Source organism: Tachysurus fulvidraco, chromosome 18 (assembly GCF_022655615.1).
Source record: "Tachysurus fulvidraco isolate hzauxx_2018 chromosome 18, HZAU_PFXX_2.0, whole genome shotgun sequence".
NCBI classification, from domain to species: domain Eukaryota; kingdom Metazoa; phylum Chordata; class Actinopteri; order Siluriformes; family Bagridae; genus Tachysurus; species Tachysurus fulvidraco.
Window position 1 is genome coordinate 8,936,340 of NC_062535.1, and position 22,584 is coordinate 8,958,923.

General features: G+C 38.4%; 1 protein-coding gene across 1 annotated transcript in view; it reads right to left on the reverse strand.

Annotated features, from left to right (window-relative positions):
- LOC113648887 (vang-like protein 1) overlaps nt 1-22,584 on the reverse strand; it is a 54,624-nt gene that overhangs the window by 14,488 nt on the left and 17,552 nt on the right. The window contains exons 2-4 of the mRNA XM_027156405.2: nt 20,753-21,024; nt 7,590-7,719; nt 86-517 (exon numbers count right to left, since the gene is read on the reverse strand). Coding sequence (XP_027012206.1) covers nt 86-517; nt 7,590-7,719; nt 20,753-20,823 — 633 coding nt within the window. The 5' untranslated portion in view covers nt 20,824-21,024. The remainder of the gene's footprint in view (nt 1-85; nt 518-7,589; nt 7,720-20,752; nt 21,025-22,584) is intronic.

Genomic DNA, 22,584 nt, shown 5'->3' on the forward strand with positions numbered 1-22,584 from the left:
ACACTTCCTAGTAAATAATACAGTCTGCCTTCTTGAACACAGCTAGACCGATCTTTTTGACATTTAAGTTATTTGGACTCCTTACCTGTGTGTCTAAAATGCGCACTCCATAGAACAGCCAGTATGACAGCACGAGCAGGAACGCCAGCATGACCAGCAGAGACCGAAAAATGAAGATGCGCGGCATGGTAGCCTTGGATGGCCGGAAAAACAGTGCCCACATGGCTAGCAACAAAATAAGCAGCTTGAATGCTACGGAGATGAAGAGGCCATCGCAGGCCGTGCCGCATGGGCGCAGCTTTTCGGACCACAGCAGTCGTGGCAGGATGAGGAACGCAAGCGGTGTCAGAAGCATCAGCAGTGTCAAGATAATAGAGAACGAGACGACTGCATAGCGTTTACAGTCCAGACCCACACTATCGTCCAGGTCTTTGCTAATTCGCACAATGTCCTCCTGTGAGATCGAGTGCTCTGAAGTGCCTGTGATGGCAGTGGTCGTTTCACCCCAGTTGTCATCCTGCAAAGACGGGGTTAGAGATAAGTTAGAGTCCAAATAGCAGAAAGTATTCATTAGTTATTACGTCTGAATCTGATACAAGGAACAAGAATGTTTTATACCCATCCACTTGAACCTAGACAAGGCTATTGTTCCACTAAAGCTCAATATTAGCTGTAATGTATAGGTTTTATCTTGAAATATAAAACACAGACAGGATTAGATCCAGGTGTAATGCCTAGAGGGAAATGTTCGAAAGGGAACCTAATTACTTTGGAAATTAAAGCCAGCCCCAGATGTCTAGATTCTATACTAACTCTTAATTCACTACACAAACTTTAGCACAGTCTTCCAATTGACACACTATATATATATATATATATATATATATATATATATATATATATATATATATATATATATATATATATATATATATATAGTGAGAGAGAAAGAGAGCGAGAAAGAGAGCGAGAGAGAGAGAGAGAAGAGAGAGAGAGAGAGTAGTGGCTTAAAGTTATTACAAGATACCATCATATACCACTTGGGAAAAAAAACAGGCTCGAGGAGAAATTGAAACGTAAACAAACATAATAGAGTGGTAATGTATCGTAATTATCTCCAAATGTACCATTTTTGATCTTTGTTTACTTTTCGTTTCCCACTGAGTGAAAAATAAACAAAATCTGAGGTCACACCACCACATCAACCTCTGAAAAAGGCGGTAAAATGGCAGTCACTTAAATAATTAGCGCTTCAGGCTAACACTCCAGTTCTGAGGTAAAGAATGTAACTCATTAGCTTGTTTACAGACACAACAATTTCACATGACATTACATAAATTATTTAATAATGTTAAATAGGGCTGCTTTTATATCTTGGCGAGGACCAAAGTCAAAAACAAAATTCTGTTATGAAAAGTCTCTTTTTGGTTACTAAGATTAAAGTTAAGTTAATGCAAAATCCTCACAAGCACAGCAATACTTAGCATACTGAGCCCACTAACAAACGTTTCACACAATTTATTCATAGTTTTATCTAGGATGGTGTAGCAGTGAAAAATCAAATGTATTACATAAATAAGCCTGCTATCATAAGGGTTTGGTAGAGTCAACTCCAAAATAATTAACTTATTAAAATGACCCTTGAAAAAAAACAACAACAATGTGCTTTTTATTAATTTTTAATAATGATTATGGCTATTTTTAAACAAAAACTTTATTTATTCATAGATACAAAGGTAAGAATATGTTTATTCTAAAAAGATAATGTTTTTGTCCTTTTAATTTTTTTAATGTTATATATCTGTATTTTCTATTCACTGTTAAGTTAGATTTCACTCATGTTTGCTATTAGAGTGGAAGCTAAAGAAAGTTCTAGAACAATACAGATAACACCTCTAAAATAGCAGTGATAACAGCACGCTCACACTGTGCCTGTGTGTGTGTGTGTGTGTGTGTGTGTGTGTGTGTGTGTGTGTGTGTGTGTGTGTGTGTGTGTGTGTGTGTGTGCGCGCGTGTATACACATCCCTCCTGTACAGAGAAGAGAGAATGGTGGTGGTGTGTGAGCATTTCTGAAATGATGTACAAGTAGTGAGAGGATGTTATAATGCACCGAACTGCCCAAGCTCTTTGGTAAGCCGGAGGGCAGCAATGTAACAATAGAAGGAAAGGAACGATCACAGACAGAATTAAAAGAATAGAGGGTGGAACGGGAAGGCATGGAAGGACAGGGTTTTTGTTGTTGTTGTTGTAACAGGTGAGAACCTTTAACCCCTACAGTATTATACCTGATCTTTAAAAAAGAAGCCATTCTTTCCACATATCAATTTTATTTGGTAATCAGATCCTCCAGGATTTTGTAATTTTGTGATCACAGAAACAAAAAGAAAACCAGTTAATCAGTTAAAATGACATTGGTATAGTAATTCTGCTGCAGTGTTAGTTATTATAACTCTACAGTAATGAGTTGTACGGTTATCATACTGCAAATTCTTTACTACTACTTGCTTATCTGTTACCAAACACACACACACACACACACACACACACACACACACACACACACACACACACACACACACACACACACACACACACACACACACACACACTGCTCAGGAATGGAAACCCTGGGGAGGACATGGATATGGTGTGTGGAGTCAAAGTACAGAGATAATTTTCATATCTGAGATCCTGGAAAAGCCGTACGAAGGACAACACACAGTTACACAGAGACACAATTCTCACCCAAAATGCTGAATTCATTTCTAAAAAAAAGTTTTAATGTGCTACTGTGATGTGAATGTATTGAACAGTTGAAGAATACAATGAGACCAGAATAGAAAAACACAACACCGTCTTACTCTTCATAACTTCCACCCATTATTACAGCATTTACACTTGTTTTTTGGAAAGAAATTTTGGAAAGAAAGTGTATCAAAATGTAATACAGTCACTTATTACAACAAGCACCACTACAATGTTGGTACATAGAAGACAAAAGTCAAAGCAGCCTGGGCTCCTGATATACACTTCTGTCTGCATCATGATACTGATCATTTGTGACGTTTTTTGAACCAGCCTGTGAGGATGTCAGCTAAAGCTATTTACTTTACCGGGGCCTAAAACCAAATGCCAGCTATTTTTTTCTTGATAATCTGCAGGAGGCAGATGGACTAATGACAAGGTGGCGTGACTTTTTCCAAGGAATTTTGCCTGTACTTTTCTAGAAGAACTTGATCTATTAAAAAGTGTTCTTGCAGCAATAACAAATAAGCTCACAAGAATATAGAAAGGATTATGTGAGGAAAAAACATTTTGCTCTTATACAAAAATATTTGGTTTCCTCTTATGCTACATTAATATACATCCATAATCCTACACCGGCTCACTGGGAACCTGGAGTCTATCCAAGAGGACTCAGGGTGTAAGGTAAGGGACACACTGGACTGGGTGCCAACCCATCACAGGGCACAATGTCACACACAAACACTCACACTCACACACACACACACACACACACACACACACACACACACACACACACACACACACACACACACATACACACACACACACAAACCAGAGTACCTAGAGACCCCAAAGCATGAGAAAAACAAGCAAACTACACACACACACACATCGAAATTTCATATTTTAAACAGCAATATATAATATATAATGTCATATTTTGGGAAGTGTTAGTAAAAGAGATTAGAGATCATTTTACAGACACTATTAAGTTATTAATAGTAATTATATGCTATTAGAGAATATTTGCATTCAGAAAATGTGGTGGAACTTTGAACTATTAACATCTTTTATATAACATCTTTTTCTTTCTTCTCATACTGAAGAGCATACTGTAACACAACTAACAAACAAAAAGCTGACTGCATGTTATATTCTTGCTCAACAGTGTAAGAGAGGCACTCCATAAGCTCATGGGAGTAAACAAGGCTGAGAAACACAGAGAGAGAAAGAGAGAGAGAGAGAGAGAGAGAGAGAGAGAGAGAGAGAAGAGATGGATAAATATATAGCACAAAGAATGGAGAGTGAAGCGGAAACAATGGCTGCTTTTATTTCGGAAAACAATTTGTTTCGTGGAATATCTTTACATAGACTTCAACTGGAGCTAAAAATAGTAAGAAAGTAAAAAAAAATTGCTTGCTCACATGTAAGATATTTGCTGAGTGAACAAAATAAACTGATTGAATAAAAAAGTTTGAAAGTTAAATAGTTGGTCGATAAAAATCCAACCACAGTCAAAGCATATCATCAAATGTAGAGGTCTTTAATCAAAACAAAAAGAGAAAAAATATGTAATACATACAAAATACAAAAGGGTTCTAGACACATCTGAAGAATCAGAAAAATCAAGAGACTTTCACAATACAAAGACGAAGTTATTTGGATGTGTTCAGCTGATGCAGTGACAATCCTTATTACCACGTATGACACGGCTGTAACTGACCAACACACACATTACTGCAGTCTGTCTGGCTCTAAGCGGCTACAGGAAATCACTTCCATATCATAAAAAATGTTTGAGGTCAGTGCTCTCAGGGAGCCAATGTGCCTCACAGAGATCCGGCATCTGAGATAAGATCTATTGCTGAGTCTAGTGTGTGTGTGTCTCTGTGTGTGTGTCCTACCTCCTGAGGCTCGGATGGCGGTGAGCTCAGCTCCTGTGTTGCAGGTTTGCTTTCTAGCTCCAGCTCTTCCATCACTGTTTGAAGCCTGGAGTGTGTTTGTGAGTGTTTTTTTAGTGTTCAGAGAAGAGGCCTTTCTCCAGCGTGACGTCCACGCGAATGCGTTTTGTGAAGCGAGTGCTAACTTTACTGCTTTTTTATGTAAGAATAAAAAAAACTCCCATCTTTAATGTGGTCGGGAGTGCAATGCTGTGCAGTGAGTTACAGTGAGGGCTCTCAGGAGACAGGTCACATGGAACGGCTGAACAGCAAAGAAAGCAAGCGTGAGTGAGTTTGTGCGTGTGTGTGTGTGTGTGTGTGTGTGTGTGTGTGTGTGTGTCCATCATACGAACCATCCTTTTTCCCCTGAGAGACGGCTAACATCATCAACAACCAATTACACGTCACGTGGATGCCTGTGATATTATATTAAACTTAATTCTATTATGATACAGCAAATATCCAGAATGGATCTTGCTCTCTGTGTGCAGCTTTTTCTCTCTCGAAAATGTGAATAAAGTAACCTGAATGAAAAACTTCAAAATGTGAAGGGATAAAAAATATCATTAAGAACCCTATAACCATAAGCACTGGATAAAAACTTCTAAAAACTTCGCACTTCTAAATTTCAAACGGGAAAATTTCCAGTGGGAATTGCGAGGTGTAGTAGGTGTAGGTGCCCAGGGTTAAGTGCAGCGTAAAAAAGCCCCGTTGTGTTTTTTGCGAGTTTCCATTCTTCAAAATTCTAAAACATCACCCAGTCTTTGGTTGTCAGTTTCATGAGTTTGTGATCACTGTAGCCTCAGATTCATGTCCGTAGCTGCCAGGCGTGAAACTCAGTGTGATTGACCTCTTTCACCAAAGATACAAAGGAGATCTTCAAACCAACCATCTGTCAAAAACAAGGTCTTTGAAATCACGTTTTCTCTGCTCTGATGTTTGGTGTGATGCTTGAACATGAACTATTCTCATGGCCTACAGGATGTGATGAGCTGATTGGATGAGTGCATGTGAGTGAATAATTCATACATTCAATAACAGATCAGATCCTGCACTGATGATAACTGATATCTTAAAAGATTTTTCCAGAACGTTTCAGGACGCTTTCCATGACTTCTGCAAGCAACTGTGACTCAAGGAAGATAGTCCTTAAATGACTCATAGACTCAGACATCCTTATTAAATCAACAACACAAGGCTTAATGACATACTGGCTGACTGGCGCACACACACACACACACACACACACACACACACACACACACACACACACACACACACACACACACACACACACACACACACACACACACACACACACACAGCACTACAGGTCTTCATTAACAGACACATTAAGGCTGTACTGTATGATGACATAATACTAATCCCAGCACTAGGGTTAGAGTTAACTACATCACAGTAGGCATTTCTTTCCAGCATCAATATTATTCACAGCAACATGCTGCCGATCGGTTCCCCCACGAGGAACCCAAGGGGAACCGATCGGTCTAAATATTCATTAACATAAAAAAACATAGGTAGAGGATCATCTTCACTGGCACACATCATACTTTCCATGATACACATCAATATTACTCTTTATGTCTGCTCACTAACTTAAACACTCATGCAGAGTCCACAATGGCAAAGTAGGTCAGACAGAGACAGAGAGAGAGAGAGAGAGAGAGAGAGAGAGAGAGAGAGAGAGAGACAGACAGACAGACAGACAGAGACAGAGAGGCGTGGTGAAAAAGTAGGAGGCAAATAGAAACAATGAATAAGAGTGAGAAAGAGAGAGAGAGAGAGAGAGAGAGACAGAGACAGAGAGACAGAGACAGAGAGGCGTGGTGAAAAAGTAGGAGGCAAATAGAAACAATGAATAAGAGTGAGAAAGAGAGCGAGAGAGAGAGAGAGAGAGCGAGAGAGAGAGCGAGAGAGAGAGAGAGAGAGCGGGAGAGAGAGAGAGACTGGGGGGAGTGAGAGATTCAGGCATAGAGTGAGACATAGGATAGAAACAGGGAGAAAAAGAGAGACCAGTGAGGTTGACAGAGGGAAGAGGGCGACACGGTTGGGGCTTAATGACATGAAGATGGTGACGTTGTTCTGCTGAAACCCTCTGCTCCTGTAATGCTTCTAATTATACTGATATAAGCAGCACTAATTTCATAAGCAGTCTGAAGAAAAAAAGGAAAAAGGAACACTTGGATGTCCCCTGCACATCTTCATCAATATTCACTCGAGAACAGACTGAAATAAACCACGGCTTAATAAATGCATGACAAACACCTCAATTCCTTCATGCCAAACCTGAATCTGTCTCAGAATCTGAGTCGGCTACTAAAAAGAATTCAATCTCAAACAGCGTTGGATTTATATTCACTTGCTTAAATTTCCAAAAGGGAATGTCTGCTGTTTTAGAGCAATAACAACAACAACAGTACCAAAGTGCTAAGATCATTAAAATGGCTTTCTTATAATTTTTCTGATGATACGATGTAACCTCAGAAATCCAGATTGTTTTGTTTTCATGTACTTGGTCCCTGTGTTTCATCTAGGCACCCGAAAGCGAAGGTTTTTACCAACACACTGGTTTTCCAGTCTGACTGATCAGACCTTTTCAATCAGTAAAAACAAACTGATGATTTACTCTCTCTAAGTCTGATATAAAATGAGTCAGGACTCTGTTGGCTTGCAGTGTGAGACGTGTGTTTTTCCCTCTGTTGGGATGAACAAGCAATTTGTGCATCTCAGAGAGCAGAAATGAGTTCTTTTGAAGATAAAAAACATTTTAAGATTTTTATCAGAACGTTTTTTTTATGACTATATTGCCCCTAGTCGGCAAAATAAAAGCAGAAATGCTTATAGTATATACTGTGGAGTGTGACTACTGTATACCTCACCTGGGTTTCATCTTCTCGCATGGATTGGTCTCCTAACAAGGGCTCCGCAGGAGGAGCGTTGATGGTGACGGACTTTTCTGAGCGACTGCTTTCTTTACTGCGAGACTTGTGCCGATCTCTGCTGCGCTCTCTGAAAAAAATAAAAATAAAAATAAAATAAAACGTGGATGTGAGACATTGCATAAATCTTTTAATGGTAACATTTATTCATTTTCTGTAGTGCTCACGAGGAACCTGGAGGTTATAGTACACAGTGAAATATAACAAGGTTCCTCCAGGACCCTGGTGCAAGGTAAAGACACAGTACTACAAGAGACACAGAACTAAGCCACCACACAGACATATACAGTACTACATAAAGTGTAAGTTCTGTAATGAATAAAGTGCAATATTTAAATGCTTTAGATAAAAACAGACCCTACAGTTTTCATCAAAAAAAGATGTAGCTGGTCCATACAGCATTTTGTATTTGTGCAGCAGCAGCAGTCTAAAAAGAAATGTGCAAATTGTGCACATCCTTAATGCGATGCCAACCAAACTCAGTGTAAACGTATACACACTCACACACCCATTTTACACACTATACCCTTAAAGGCAGGGTCTCCGATGTTCGAGAAATGCTTCAGAAAACGAAAATGACAAACTAAAAAATCAAAACAAAAATCAAAACAAACGTGTAGCCAATGAGCAGAAAGGGGCGGGTCTTGTCAATATGGGCAGAGAGAGTGTTCAGTGCGCATGTGTGACATTAGCAGAAAGCGATTGAAACATTGAATAAAAGTGAATGAATGAATTTTAGTTTTATACTGTTTCATCCACAAGGCCATGATTATTCAGTGTTCACTTGTTGCATTGTCGGTCTTATAAACTTCACTGAGTCAGATTCCATAATGCATGTCAGTAGCTACAAGAATGTATTTCTTCTTAACATCTTTAGTGGAACTGCACAGTTATGGATGCAGTAGTGTGGGTGCAGCTGTTGGGAGGAAATCACGCCGTACTAAATAGCTATCATTGTGATAGACGACTATAACGTTGGCTGGATAAAGGGCTGACGCAGCGGTTATAAACGTCTGGATTTCACTGGGTTCTTTGTCGTCGCTTGCTGTGCAAATCCGTTTCGTTCATTCATACACAAACAAAGCGTAGTTTAGCCAAGATGGACTAGAATGCAAAGTATTCAGACAGCCAAAGCAACCATAATCTTTGTCTGCTTGACTTTTCTGAATCAGTAATTTATTTATATAACCAAATACATCAGCACAAACGCACACAGATACACAGAACGCAAGCATCTGATCAAACTCGATGAAGTGGGAAATACAAAAAGGGACATGATGTCACATCCTAAATGAGAGCTTCCTTAGTGAGCAGCTAGTAAACTCCCAATAAAGCAGCAGCACATTGTCGCATGCATCACCAGGGCCACATTTAAAAACATTTATAATCTCTGTTGAGTTTTTCTGTCCCACAGTATCATTAGATCACTGTGTTGTTTTTTTTGGATGCATTCCCACTGTCCATTATGATAGGAACACCATTTTAATTGTGCAATCGTCCAATCAATCAGTGGCAGTGGTGCAATGTATAAAATCATTCAGAAGCAGGTCAAGAGCTTCAGTTCATCCCTAACATCAGTGTAGAGAAGTCTGAGGTAATTCTGACTGCAGATGAAAATACCTTCTTGATGACCGACTAGTTCAAGTTGTCAGGAAGGCTGTAGTACGGTGGCCGAGAAGTGCAAAGCACATTAACAAATCCGAAAACACAACAACAATTCAGACAAGCCGGAAACGGTGGGTATAGTTTGCAAATGGAAACTTAGGGTGCATTCACATCTATAGTTCGGTTCATTTTGGTTGAAACGAACCAAAATGCAGTCATGTGATAACATCCACATCACTCATTGGCCACATGTCTTTGAGCGTATTTCCTAAACTGCTTCTCGATTGGTCAGAATAAACGTGCGGGAAATTTCAACGAAACTCTGGAAGTAAACAAAAAGAGGAATATACAGCATACAGTACACCATGGATAGACGACTGCGCGCTGCAATTATGTTCGTGGTTGTAATCTACTACATCGCTTGTATACAGCATTCTATGTAAAGTCTTAATTTTCAGAATGAAGCGCGTATGCGGCTTGAAAATATCATTTTAATGCACTACAAACGGCGAAGATGCATCGCAAGACACTTCAGGAGGCGGCGAGCATTACTTTTGCGAAACTGTGACATGCTCATCTTCCGAAAATATTGCCAACGACCCACTAGGGCAGCTGGTTTAGTCCAAAATGTGCAATACTTTTTGCAGTTAGGTCTATTCGATCTCGGATCGTGTTCTCACCACAAAACGAACCGTACCAGAGTTCGCCTGAAAGCGTACCGAGACCACCTCTTCAAGGAGGTCTCGTTACGCTTGTTTGGTCCGCTTTTTCACCTGCCCAAACGAACTGCACCAAATGAGCAAACGAGCTCTGGTACGTTTCAACCGAACTATACAAGGCATGTGTGAAAGCACCCTAAACAAGGCATGTGTGAAAGCACCCTAAACAAGGCAGGTGTGAAAGCACCCTAAACAAGGCATGTGTGAAAGCACCCTAAACAAGGCAGGTGTGAAAGCACCCTTACCGATCATCGGACAAGACACCTGTCATTCACCTGTATATCTTGAATGACAGGAAAATAACCAGGTGACAGTTTATTCTGATCTGTCCAGTTTTAGCTGATTGGATAATTATATAAAAGCGGCGGTGAAAAATGTGTGTTTTAATCAAATTCCAATTTCAGTGTTATTTCTAGAGTGCATTTTAAAAGAGCCGAAGCTGCACAAAGTGCTCTAAACCAGAGGAATTGAGATTGAAAACACAAAACAACAGAAAACACGATTTATACTGTATAAATAACACGATTTACATAAAAAAAACAAAAACAAAAAAAAAAACAGATTGTAAAATATACATTATTAAGTAAGTAATGTAAGTACATTAATTAAGTAAGTACAAATCCCATGAATTAAAGGAGTAAGTAAACACAAGTTGCTAAATACCAAGCGTATTAGATACAGTTATATGCCAAAGAGGAAAATTATATGGCAAGATAAAAGATCAACACTTCACATGAGTGAACCTCATGGTGCTAAGCTTTCAGCGGACATGAAGAATTAAGCTCAGGGAAAATACTGGATACTTTTAGCACAAACATTTTGTAGAAAATTATTTTGAATTCGTAGGTGTTCACTTTTAAATCTGTTTTAAAAAGTGTACAATTTCACATAATCCTTAATTCCGTGTCAGCTGAATGCCACTGGATTTGGACTGTAGAAACCTTTGTCTCGGTGATGATGTGGTGACGTGTAACCATGTAAACTGAAAACATTCTCCAGTCAGAATCTAAATGATTACGGAAACACGCCGGTACATATGGAAATCCCCACAGCGAGGAAACATTCTGAGGTGGCATTAAATTATAAACCCTAAAAATAAACACGGTATATGGAGGATATCCTGAAGTTTTGATGGCTAAACCGCTCTAAATGCCGTGATTTCCATCAGCTGCTTCTCTTTATCCAGCACAGTGCTTTAAATTAATGAACTCAGTAAGTAAAATGAATGAAACATGGATTTAAAAAAAAAAGCTTTTTGGTGTACATGGATTATAAAAGAGCATGAAGTGGGCTGCGTGTGAGACACACTCAAGTTGCGTCCCAAATGACGTACTACACTATATGTGCTTATACTTTAGCGTCTAGTGCATGAACTATGGACTAACATTAACTTTCTTTAATCACCGGCCACCTTAAGCCATTGCCCAGTGTTACTGAATAAGAAGCTTCTTTCAGTTGTTTTGTTTCATTTATGATATGTTTGTCACCTATAGAAGAGAAATGGCTTCATAAATTGAATAAAAACATTAAAAACCAAAACACACTTGATGCACATTATTTGTTCTTCATTTTTAGAATATCCTCGCTGTATTTCTTGTACTTTATTAAGAAAAAGTACAAACCGTTTTGGCCTGAACGACAACCGAAGTGACCTGACATGATAATTCCGACTTCCAAACTTGTAAATAAGAATTTCCTAGCTGTACTTGAACTCATGGCAGGTTTCTATTTTCAGTGTCTCTTCAACATGCTTCTGTTTTGTTTGTTGCCTTTCCTTCCTTGTTCAACATCTGTGTCATTTACTGTATTTGTCTCTTCTGTGAATCCCTGATACTGACCAATCAGAAACGAGAATTAGAGAGCACTGTGGTATAAATTACATCACAATTCGGTTCAACAATTCAGCCTCTTTTGTTTATATGATGTACTAAAAATAATGTTTTCGTCGCTCTTAATCAACGCTCCATGTTCAGACAGGAGTTTTGTCTTAGAGCTTTTCCTTCAGTTTTTACAATCAGACTCTGTGATGTTCGTTCCTTGTTTTCTTTCGTTCTCTTGTGAATGCGAAAGTTTTTATAGGTCTGACTGTTGATGAGAAAGCTATTAGGATTATGATGATGATTACTCTTGCCTGTCTTTCTTTGACTCCGGCTACCTGTTTCAACAAGAACCGGAGAAAACACCCTAATAAACATCTGAGTGTTACATGTACTGTACCACACCCCTACCTGAGCTAAACCAGAAATGCTTTGCACACCAGCCTGCAAATAATTGAACCATAAATCATGCAGAGAGAAAATTAAACGCAGGTTCGGAGTTCTTAGAGAGTGTTTAGAAATTTCACAACTTTTGTTTGCCTGTTGTTCTAAAATGCACCGTTTAGTTTTTAAGGTTTATGAGAAGAATCTTCTAATACCGCAGAATCTTTTTCAAAATAAGTCAAGAGAGTCGGATATAAGGATGCTATAAAACACTAATGCATCTGAGATGTAGCCAAATTAACACAATCCTAGTGACTCACCTCACCATAAAAACAGTTTCATTGCATTGCTAAAAATAGTGAAATCAGAGTATAACACAAATGGCCTTTGGGATTAAAACAGAACTTGTCTGTTTTCCACCCACAGACAAGCTGACATTAATTCATTAAGTCTTGTTTGAGAGCTGTTGAGGCTTGAATGAATTGAAACCGATTGCAATTTCAATTATAACGAGTCAAATCCATGAATTATTATAATAAATAGTCTAATCTTTAAATTTGAAAATGGTTGGTTTTGTTTCCCTGGCTATAAATAAATATAAAAAAAAAATAATAATTGGTGTCTCTAGTTATGTGGTCTCTAGGATCTAGACTGATGTTCACTGTAGCCAAGAAGACACTCATTAAGTAGATTGAAGGAAGACGAAAATTGTATTTTTCCATGAATTTGATGATTAGAAAATTTGTTCCCTGGTATTTCTGTACCTCTTTTTATGTTGCAAGATGACAAGGGCTTATTAAAAACAATACTGAAGTGAAGGATAACCAGGATATTTTGAGGATGTGGGAGGAAACCTGAGAATCTCACAGAAAACCTACGCAGAAACTGCACACAGACAGTAACCCGAGCTCAGGATAAAACCCAGGTATCCTGGAGCTGTGAAACATCATTGCTATGTTTCCATTAGCTTTAATAAGACAAATCCTAGATATATAATTGTCCGTGAACCCAGTCAGCTGTCCATGCATATGATTATCTTCACTTTGGAAAGCCAAAAAAAGCTTGTCGAACTTCTTTATTCTGAGAAGGTTCAGAAACTGAGCCCTGTTCTGAGATATCAAGCTGGAAGACATTTATTTGACCAGGATGTATTTTCAGTTCTCTTGCAAATATATATATATATATATATTTTATTTGTGCATATTTTAAATAATGTTCGTGGAATAAATCTGAACTGAGTTAGTGGGAAGTTAATAAGTAAAAGTGTTTGAGAACTAGATAAACATAGATCTTTATAGAACTAAACTCCTAATCTCAATACAACGCATAAAATGGCATACTTATGATGAAATATTAGATTTTATAGCTTTAGCTTCTTTTTCCACCAGTTTGTAGCTGGTAGCAAAGTAAACCGTACTATTATGTTGACTGATTGCTCAACACTTCAAATTTAACTTTAAGTTCAATAGCTGAGGTATTTTTAAAATAAATAAATGAATAAATCCATACATAAAGAAAACACTGAGAGTTACACAAGGGAAAACTGGTGCTGGTCTACATTGATTTTTTTCTTACTGAGCAAGCGCCAAACCCGGCCGTCACTTAATGGTGATAATGGCAGATAAATGAGCACATAAAAGCATCTACTTCATTTTGGATTCACTAGGAGACGCTGTAAGGCTTGATTAATGGTATTTAACTTCCAGTGTTGCTTCAGAGAACAGGTATTAGCACAAAGTAGATGTGTTTCCTGTGGGGGTTTGAGGTTTTGCCAGCTTTTCCCACATTTGGGCCAACATACTGAATGAAATTGTATTAACATCCAGTAGTCGACCAAAGAAAAACTCATAAATCTCCTTGTTCGTTTTCATGCCAGCTTGAGCACCTGGGCGAGAAAATGACTCGCTTATACAGTACGAGAGATTAAACTGTAAAGACCAACAACTCCTGAGGCTGACTGGAAGCAATCTAAAGCTCGGAAATTAAAGAGCGGCCAGTTCTGATTTCAGTGTTAAACTAAATGACTGTGTTACTACAGAGTTAAGTGCTTCTCGTTGCCTGCTACTGCTACCTGCTACTACATGCTGAACTCAGAGTGGGATTACAGTTAAATGTTATATGTGATACATTATACAGTAACTATCGTTATAACAGTACGGTGGTAAAAAAAAAAAGGCTTATTATTTTCTAAACTTAATTGTGTACATCGAAGTCAGATGATTGAATCGAGTAACATTAACACAATTAGTTTTTATACATCAAACACAACACGAATGCTTATATTCAAAGCCCTGACTGTGGCTGTCTGCCAAATGCCATAAATCTAAATGCAAAAAAAAAATCATGCAGATACAGGTTAAAAGCTTCGGTTAATGTTAAGATTAAACATTAGAATGAAGGAAAACAATGATGATCTCTGTGACTTTGTCTGCAGCATAAATGTTGGTCTAGTTGGTCTAGAATATTGCAATAAAAATCAAACATTGATTTCAAAAGCTGAGCTGTGACTCTAAACGCTTTTTTTCAGAGCCTAATTGTAACACAATAGTTATACTGTAGTTCCCATCAGCGTCAACGTCCCCCTGAGAATTCACAATGTATCTGATGACAACAACACCGTGAATCGATCACGCTCACACTACGCCATTCAATCCAGACTTTAGAAATGTGTTTAAATAAAGTTCGTAAAAGCAATTTGTTTTCAGGTAACTGAACATATTTTTCACAAGTTTCTATATTTTCGGTGTTTATCAGTGGATAAAATATATCAAGGAAAGCTACAAATATGGCAAAGGACAGCACTTTACTGTGCAGTACTCATGAATTAATGATCAAAATCCTTGTTGTAAAAGCTATAAATAATTGATTTCCTTCCTAATCAAGCGGCGTCTGATGGAGCGTCTGTCCTGAATATCCCCTCAAATATGACAATAAACGTTTAATAAAAGTCTGCAGTGCGGGTAATGTACCGTCTTGACAATTTTCTAACGTGTCAAGAGAATAGCTGCAGTTACAGATAGAAGAGAAGGCATGCAGAGACGTAATGTTTACACACCGGTGCTCTGGAAAGTATTTCCCCATTACAACGGAGACATCCTGTCCACAAGAACCTGGAGGACACACCGCCTAATCCAGCGAGACGGGTTTTTGTAACTTTTAAGCTCCCCTTTGCCCCTGAAGGATTAGCGCTTTTGACACTGGGATATTTAATTCAGACTGGAAAGCGTATAATTAGGATTAGGCAAATCAGAAAGCGGGATTTTTTTTCACATAAAACTAGCTAGTGGGACTCGGAACCCAATTAGTATAGGACAAAAGACATGAAGTGGTATAAAAAAAAGTATCTATACTCTTAGAAGAAAAGGTTCTACAAAGAACCTTATAGGGTTCTATCACGGTGCTTATATGGAACATATATGGAATACATGGAAGCAATAAAAAAAGTTCTGCACAGCCTCATAACCTTTTATGGGTTCATTCATTCAGAATTTGTTGAGTAATTTCTTGTTATAATAAAAATAATCATACTTAGCAATAAAAAAAATACTGAATGCAATAAACTCAACACAAAAAAAGCGACATAAAAGACAGAGTGCACAGAACCGAGACGCTTCTAACTTCACCACGTCAGTGATTATATTTACTCTGCTACCCAAAGACTCTTTTCTAAATCCGTTTATTATTAGTCTTCGATTATGTGGAGCGTCCTCCATACCGGTCCTTGTGTTTGAGCTGTTATTACTGAAACAATAACATATTAAAAAAGCGCATTCATGTTAAAGTTCATGCTACTTTAATGCAACTAATGCACACCTTCTGACCAATAAGAAAAGAATTAAACGGACAACGGTGCTACGGTATCTGTAATTCCAAATATTTCCACATCGTCTCGAAAGATAAAAAGTCTCACACTGTTTGAACCAGCGTCACAAAATGCCTATGTTTGACACATGACACACAAAAACAAACATTTATGACTACGGTCAGGTAATAAATTACTGTCACCAAACTGCTTGGGGTTGTTCACCCTGGTGAAACCAGGAGAACGGGTTTTAAACACACGCTGATTTATAAGCTGATTTAATAACTGTACCTCATAACTTTAGCTTTGAGAAGTGCCCTGAAGTGATTGTGTGTTTGTGCTTGTAAGTAGCATTCGCTGTAGCGAGTCCCACAGGAGCTTTTTATACTCACAGCAGGCCTGGGGAAAAAGTTCGACTTCAAATCCCTGTGAATTCATGTACGCTGCTATTCCTGCACGTATGAATTCTGAGACTTGATATTTCCTACTGCTCTGGAGCTTCTTATGTATATTTCTTAAATGTTATTACGATCTATAACAGACTGTAAGACTGTGTTTCCCCATGACACATTGTATGACGAAGATCCTTTAACGACAGACCTGTGACTAAAGAACCTTTGTTCTTTTATGCAGTCTAGTGAATTATTTTGTTTGAATTGCTCAGTACACAAAATAAAAAAAGTATCCTGTTAGGATTGCTTTCAGTCTGCATTAATGTACTTAAATACCCAGCTAAATAACTTCATTAGCTACCAGTTTTTAGCCCTGTCATTTCCCTTCCATCTAAACCCTGGGACTGCAGCGTTTACCTGCCTGGTGGCTGCACTAATAAAATTCAGGATTTGTCCTTCACTAGAGAAAATGAAAAATCTCTGTGGAAATGTGAAAGGTGAGCTAGGGGAAGGAGACGAGGAAAAAAAGAGAGGAAAATATCCATCTTCCTGAACCTCTAAAACCAAAAGAGCAAGCGAGAGAGAGAGCGAGAGAGCGAGTGAGAGAGAGAGAGAGAGAGTGCGAGAGAGAACGCGAGCGAGAATGAGAGAGCAAGTATGAGTGTTTGAATGTGTGTGTGTGTGTGTGTGTGTGTGTGTGTGTGTGTGTGTGTGTGTGTGTGTGTGTGTGTGTGAGTCTGTGGGTGTGAGAGAGCGAGAGAGAGAGTATGAGTGTGTGTGTGTGTCTGTGTGTGTGAGAGAGCGAGAGAGAGAGAGTATGAGTGTGTGTGTGTGTGTGTGTGTGTGTGTGTGTGTGTGTGTGTGTGTGTGTGAGTCTGTGTGTGTCAGAGAGCGAGAGAGAGTATGAGTGTGTGTGTGAGTGTATGTGTGTGAGTGCGTGTATGTGAGAGAGAGAGAGAGAGAGAGAGAGAGAGAGAGAGAGAGAGAGAGAGGGAGAGAGTATGAATGTGTGTGTGTGTGTGTGTGTGTGTGTGAGAGAGAGAGAGAGAGAGAGAGAGAGAGAGAGAGAGAGAGAGAGAGAGAAAGGAGTGATACAAAGGAAAAAAGATTTGTATCCAAGTTGCTTCTGCACCTGTATAGTACTGGCTTCCTGAACCTGTCAGTCAGAGCAATTTAACCACTGACAGAAAAATAGCACAAAGAAAACTAACCCACCGAACATCAGGAAGAAAGAAAGAAATATTCATAGAACAAGAGTCAAGGCTTTATAGTGCTAGTATTAAAAGTTTTGTGTCATCTTCATTTCTCAAAAAACTGTACATTTTGCACAACGTACAAAGCCAATGTGAAAAATTCTAAGAGAAACAAAAAGGACTGATTTATGATTTGCAAATTCTATTGAATTTCTTTTTCAATATACATTTCAACAAGTTTGATTTTGACATTGGTGGGGACATAAATAAAATCGGTCTGCAGAGCCGCATTGTCACAAACTTGAACAATAATTAAAATAGTATTTTCTTTTTGTGCCATAACTTTATTTATTAAGGTTACACAGGTCAAAAGCAACAGATATACAATAGGTCTATTTTATTTTTTACTTTTTTATGATGCCAGTAAGAATTCTAGCAGGGCAAGTAAAAAAAACTGAACAAGCAGATTTCCTCCAGATCTGCTCCAGGAAAACAATAACACATTACATCACAGAACACAAGGTATTAATTACTTAATTTTGTGAATTAAACAACAATATATATTTATATATACAATATAATTGGTAATTAGCCCCGTCATAAAAACTGAGAGCTCAGTGTGTACTGTACTGTAACTTGCTATTTGAACAAGCCAATTTGCCCCTGAATCGATGTGTGACACAACATTCCCTATATTTTGTGCTTAAAACTGTTGTTATAAGAATACTTTCTACCTCACATACCGGTAACCTGCATAATCACGTTGCATATTGCTTCTTACAACGGAATATAGCTGCAGCCGACCTCAACACATTAGCGAGAAAGACAAAGCCAATCAAACAGCGATGTGAGTTAGAGAGGCAGGACTCAAAAAGGCAAAGGCCAATCATTTTAGAGAGTTACAGAGGCAGGATCCATTGTAGGGGGTAAATCTGTTAACCGTTTGTGTTGCGCTATTTTTTACAGAATGCGTTTTAAAATATTTTTCATCTTATTTAATGATTCCTGGATAAATGTTAAATGAAATAAGTGAAAAAAATCGCGAGACACAGACGGACGTCAGTGGTTATGTATAAATATACATAGGCTCGGTTGAAGTATTGCTAGGGACAATTGAGTGTTCCTGGTATATCGTTATGGACATGTCCCTACCGTCCCTACCCAAATTGACACCCTTGCATTTCAATATCATTTCAAATGCAGTGTCTGTAACACTCCAAAGCTGAGACAGTCGAGTATTGTGTAACGTCGTTTCTTTTAATAACTCTTATTGGACACTGACGGCGCAGAAGACAGAATATCTTGTTGTTCCATTATACAGGTATTCAGCTGTACAATTCTATGAGGCCTTTAGTTCATTATTTTAATTTCATAATGTCTCAATCCTTCTCAATCGGAGACAGGTCAAGACTGCAGACAGGCCAAATCTAGCACCTGTAATGCCCACAGATTGTGGTTTGTCGTTGTCGTTCTGGAAACTACAAGAATGTCCCTGAAAACAAAGGCATCTGGACGCAGCATATTCATTCATTCATTCATTTTCTACCGCTTATCCGAACTACTCGGGTCACGGGGAGCCTGTGCCTATCTCAAGCGTCATCGGGCATCAAGGCAGGATACACCCTGGACGTGCCAACCCATCACAGGGCACACACACACTCTCACAGCAGCATATGTTGCTCCAAAATGGTACTTAACGTTCTGCATTAATGAAGCCCCTACAGACGTGTCAGTTTCCCATGCCATGAGTACCGACTGACCCCCGTACCAGCACAGACGATGGCTTTTGGACCTCATACTGGCAATAGCTTGAATGGTTCTTTTTCTGTTTGACCTGAAATACATAATAGCTGTTTTGTCCAAAAACAACGTGACATGATTCATTAGACCAAAAAAAAACTGTTTACACTATGCTACTCTCCATGTCAGATGAGATTAGGTCTAGGGAAGTCAGCAGAACTTCTGAACAACGTTGATGTTGATGTGTGGCTTCTGCTTAGGGTGAAACCGTTGTTTTCAAAATGTGGGATGATTCACTGACAAATCTGTTTGGCAAATTGGCGAGTCTCGGCTCATGCTTGCAGCTGAAGTTCCAGGCCGATCTTAGATTCTCCTTATATTCTCTAAGACGACTGTTTCACCTCATCACCTTATTGTGATATATGTTCAACCTCACATCGGTCCTAAATTACCACAGAATTATTTCAGAATAAGCATGGCTTCAACAAGCAGTGAAGTTGATTAAGTACGACACGAAATACCTCGTTTTTATTACTGGATTTCGGAATACGGATACGAGTCACATGTTAATACTTTTTGTTTTGCTTTGCTTTTTTTTTTTTTACTTGGTTTTGGAACTGGGGTTGTAAGAGTTCTCAGCTAGGCAGTCATGAAGATGGTTGTATATACAACAGATATGTGTCACAGTCAGCGCACCGCACGCACCTCCTGAACACCAGCACAGAGAAGCATCTCCAGAATATTAAAGCTCTTCCGGACTACACTCCCCAGAATCCATCGCCGACACTGATTACACCGCCACCTGTTCCTCAACAACCACTTCCTACTTAAGCTGAACATGAACTCTACGCCGGTGCGAAGTCTCGATTTGTTTCGGCAATCATTCTGAGCGTTTCTGTGTAATTCCTAGTCTGGTTTCGACTCTGTTTCTGTGTACTGGTTTTACTGATTGTTTGCTGCCTGCCCCGACCTTCTGCCTGTTTTGCCGTTACCGATTTCTGTCTGCTCTCTGATATCGTGTTTGCCTGCCCTGACCCTGCCTGTCTGATTTCGAGTGTGAGTTCATTAAAACAGCTGCAAACGGATCCTCAGCCTTAGGACTCCTCATTACAATATGAAGAACAACATTTAGGAAAGAATAATCTGAATTATTTTAACATTTCTTTATCAAATCTGTTGAATGTATCAAATATGTGTTGGCATAACAAGCTCATACATTTTGATATATATTTATATTTTTGATCAAAATCGGGTATTTTTCAAATTGAAAACATACATTTAATGACACAACCTAAAATATCGCAGAAACAAAAAGAAAACAATTTTTAAAAGAAGGGTGAATCTTCTAGATTTATAAAGAAATCTCATGGAAGATTTTTTTTTCCAGATAATCTCAGGATGAGATTGTAAGTATAAAGTTGTTTGTGCGTTAAATTCATTTTAATTCTTACCCATGTCTGTGAGATCCTCTCGACCGGCCGGAGTGGTACGAGTAGCCGGAATAGGTGGACTCACTGTCCATGGTGACACGTTCCTGCCCCAGCGGTTGACTGAGGGCGTTCTGTACGTTGCTCAGCTTGGCGGTGGGCAGCTGTAGCGTGAGCTTGTAGGCGTTTTTATCTGGCAGCAGGTGACACTCACTCAGCAGATTGGTGTAGAGTGCGTGCTGTCGGGTGTCAATCTTGGATGCGAGCCTGGAGGCTCCCAGCCATCAAACATCAATCTGAAACGACAGTAAAAATTAAAAAATGTGTACAAGACTTGCTTACGTAGCTTACGTTTTAATTATATTTGAAATGTTAAGCCGATCTATGTGTAAACGAGTTTGGCCAATCAGAACAATGTATATTTACACATCCAGTAATACATAGCTAAATATCATAAATGCCACAATATACGCTAAGAACTCAAGAACTCTGGAATAAAGACACTACTGTGTTATTCTGAAATTGTAGAAGAGTAGTTAATGGAATTATCCAACAGTTGTATTAAACAATTAAACTTTCTAGATTGTTCATTCTGCCTTTAAGTAGAAGACGATGAAAACTTCCAACTATGAACTGACTACCTACCTAATGCAGTACAACTTTACATGCAAATGAAATCCGATACTGAAGTCGTTTGTATTGAGTGTGAAAGAAGAAAGTCGAATGGACGATCTAGGACTTTTGTCCAATTTGTTGAGAGCTTGGAGATCTGTGACATACACACCGTACCAAATCCAGCTAATTTCATCCAGCGATTTAGACATTGAGAGTCAGTCCAATTATTCATTCGTGTAACAGCTGCCCATTTAATTCTCTAAATTACAAGAGCTCTAAAGAGGAAAGAGAAAGAAATTCACAGAAATAACAGGGCTACCGAATGATGTAAAATACTTGAATGTTTGTACTTTGCTCCAGTATTTAAATCAAATTTTTATACTTTGAGTAGATTAAAATTCAACACTTGTCTTATTTAATCATGTTTCCAAACTTTTTTTTAAACGTTTTTTTTTTTTTTTAATTTTTACACCATACATTTTTATTTCGACCTGTAAAAGATCTTTAAATCTTAAAAAATATACTGAAATGTCAGTTTCTCCTACAGGATCTGTTTTTTAGAATCTTGGTACTTCAAATTTAATTGGAAATAATGTCTTGAAAAGTTATTCATCATAAATAATTCATTTAGCACAAAGTTTTAAACTGTTTATTTCTTCAAGATCAAATTGCAAGATACAGTCAAAGAAGTACTACTTCATTAAGAAAGAGAAAATATTGTGGAAAAATACACCTTTAGGATTCACAACGGATTCCCATGTAAACCTGAACATGAGCCCAAATGGATCCTATTAATAAATCCTGTAGAAGTCGTCCTACTGGATAACTTATATATCTTATATCTTATGTAGTCCTTTAAGACAATTCCAACAGGAAACTTATGAACATCTTATATCAGTTTCTTACTGATGTATCTTAGGATTATTTAAGAAAGGGAAGCCTCTTCTTCCTTCATCTCTCCAACAACTGTACACTTTACACCAATTGAATGTTCTCGGTTTAGCATCCAAACATTGTGTGGTTTCATCATTTGCTTCTCGTGCTGCACAATGTAGCAGTGCTCCAGCTATCTGTGTTCACGTGAATATGGATAATTCACTAGAGCAGGGGTGTCAAACTCAAATTCACAGTGGGCCAAAATATAAAACTGAGATAAAGTCACAGGCCAAACTGAATATTTATTGAAAAATGAACTGCAACTGATATGTAATGTTCAACCTTTTTCATATGGAAACAAACTT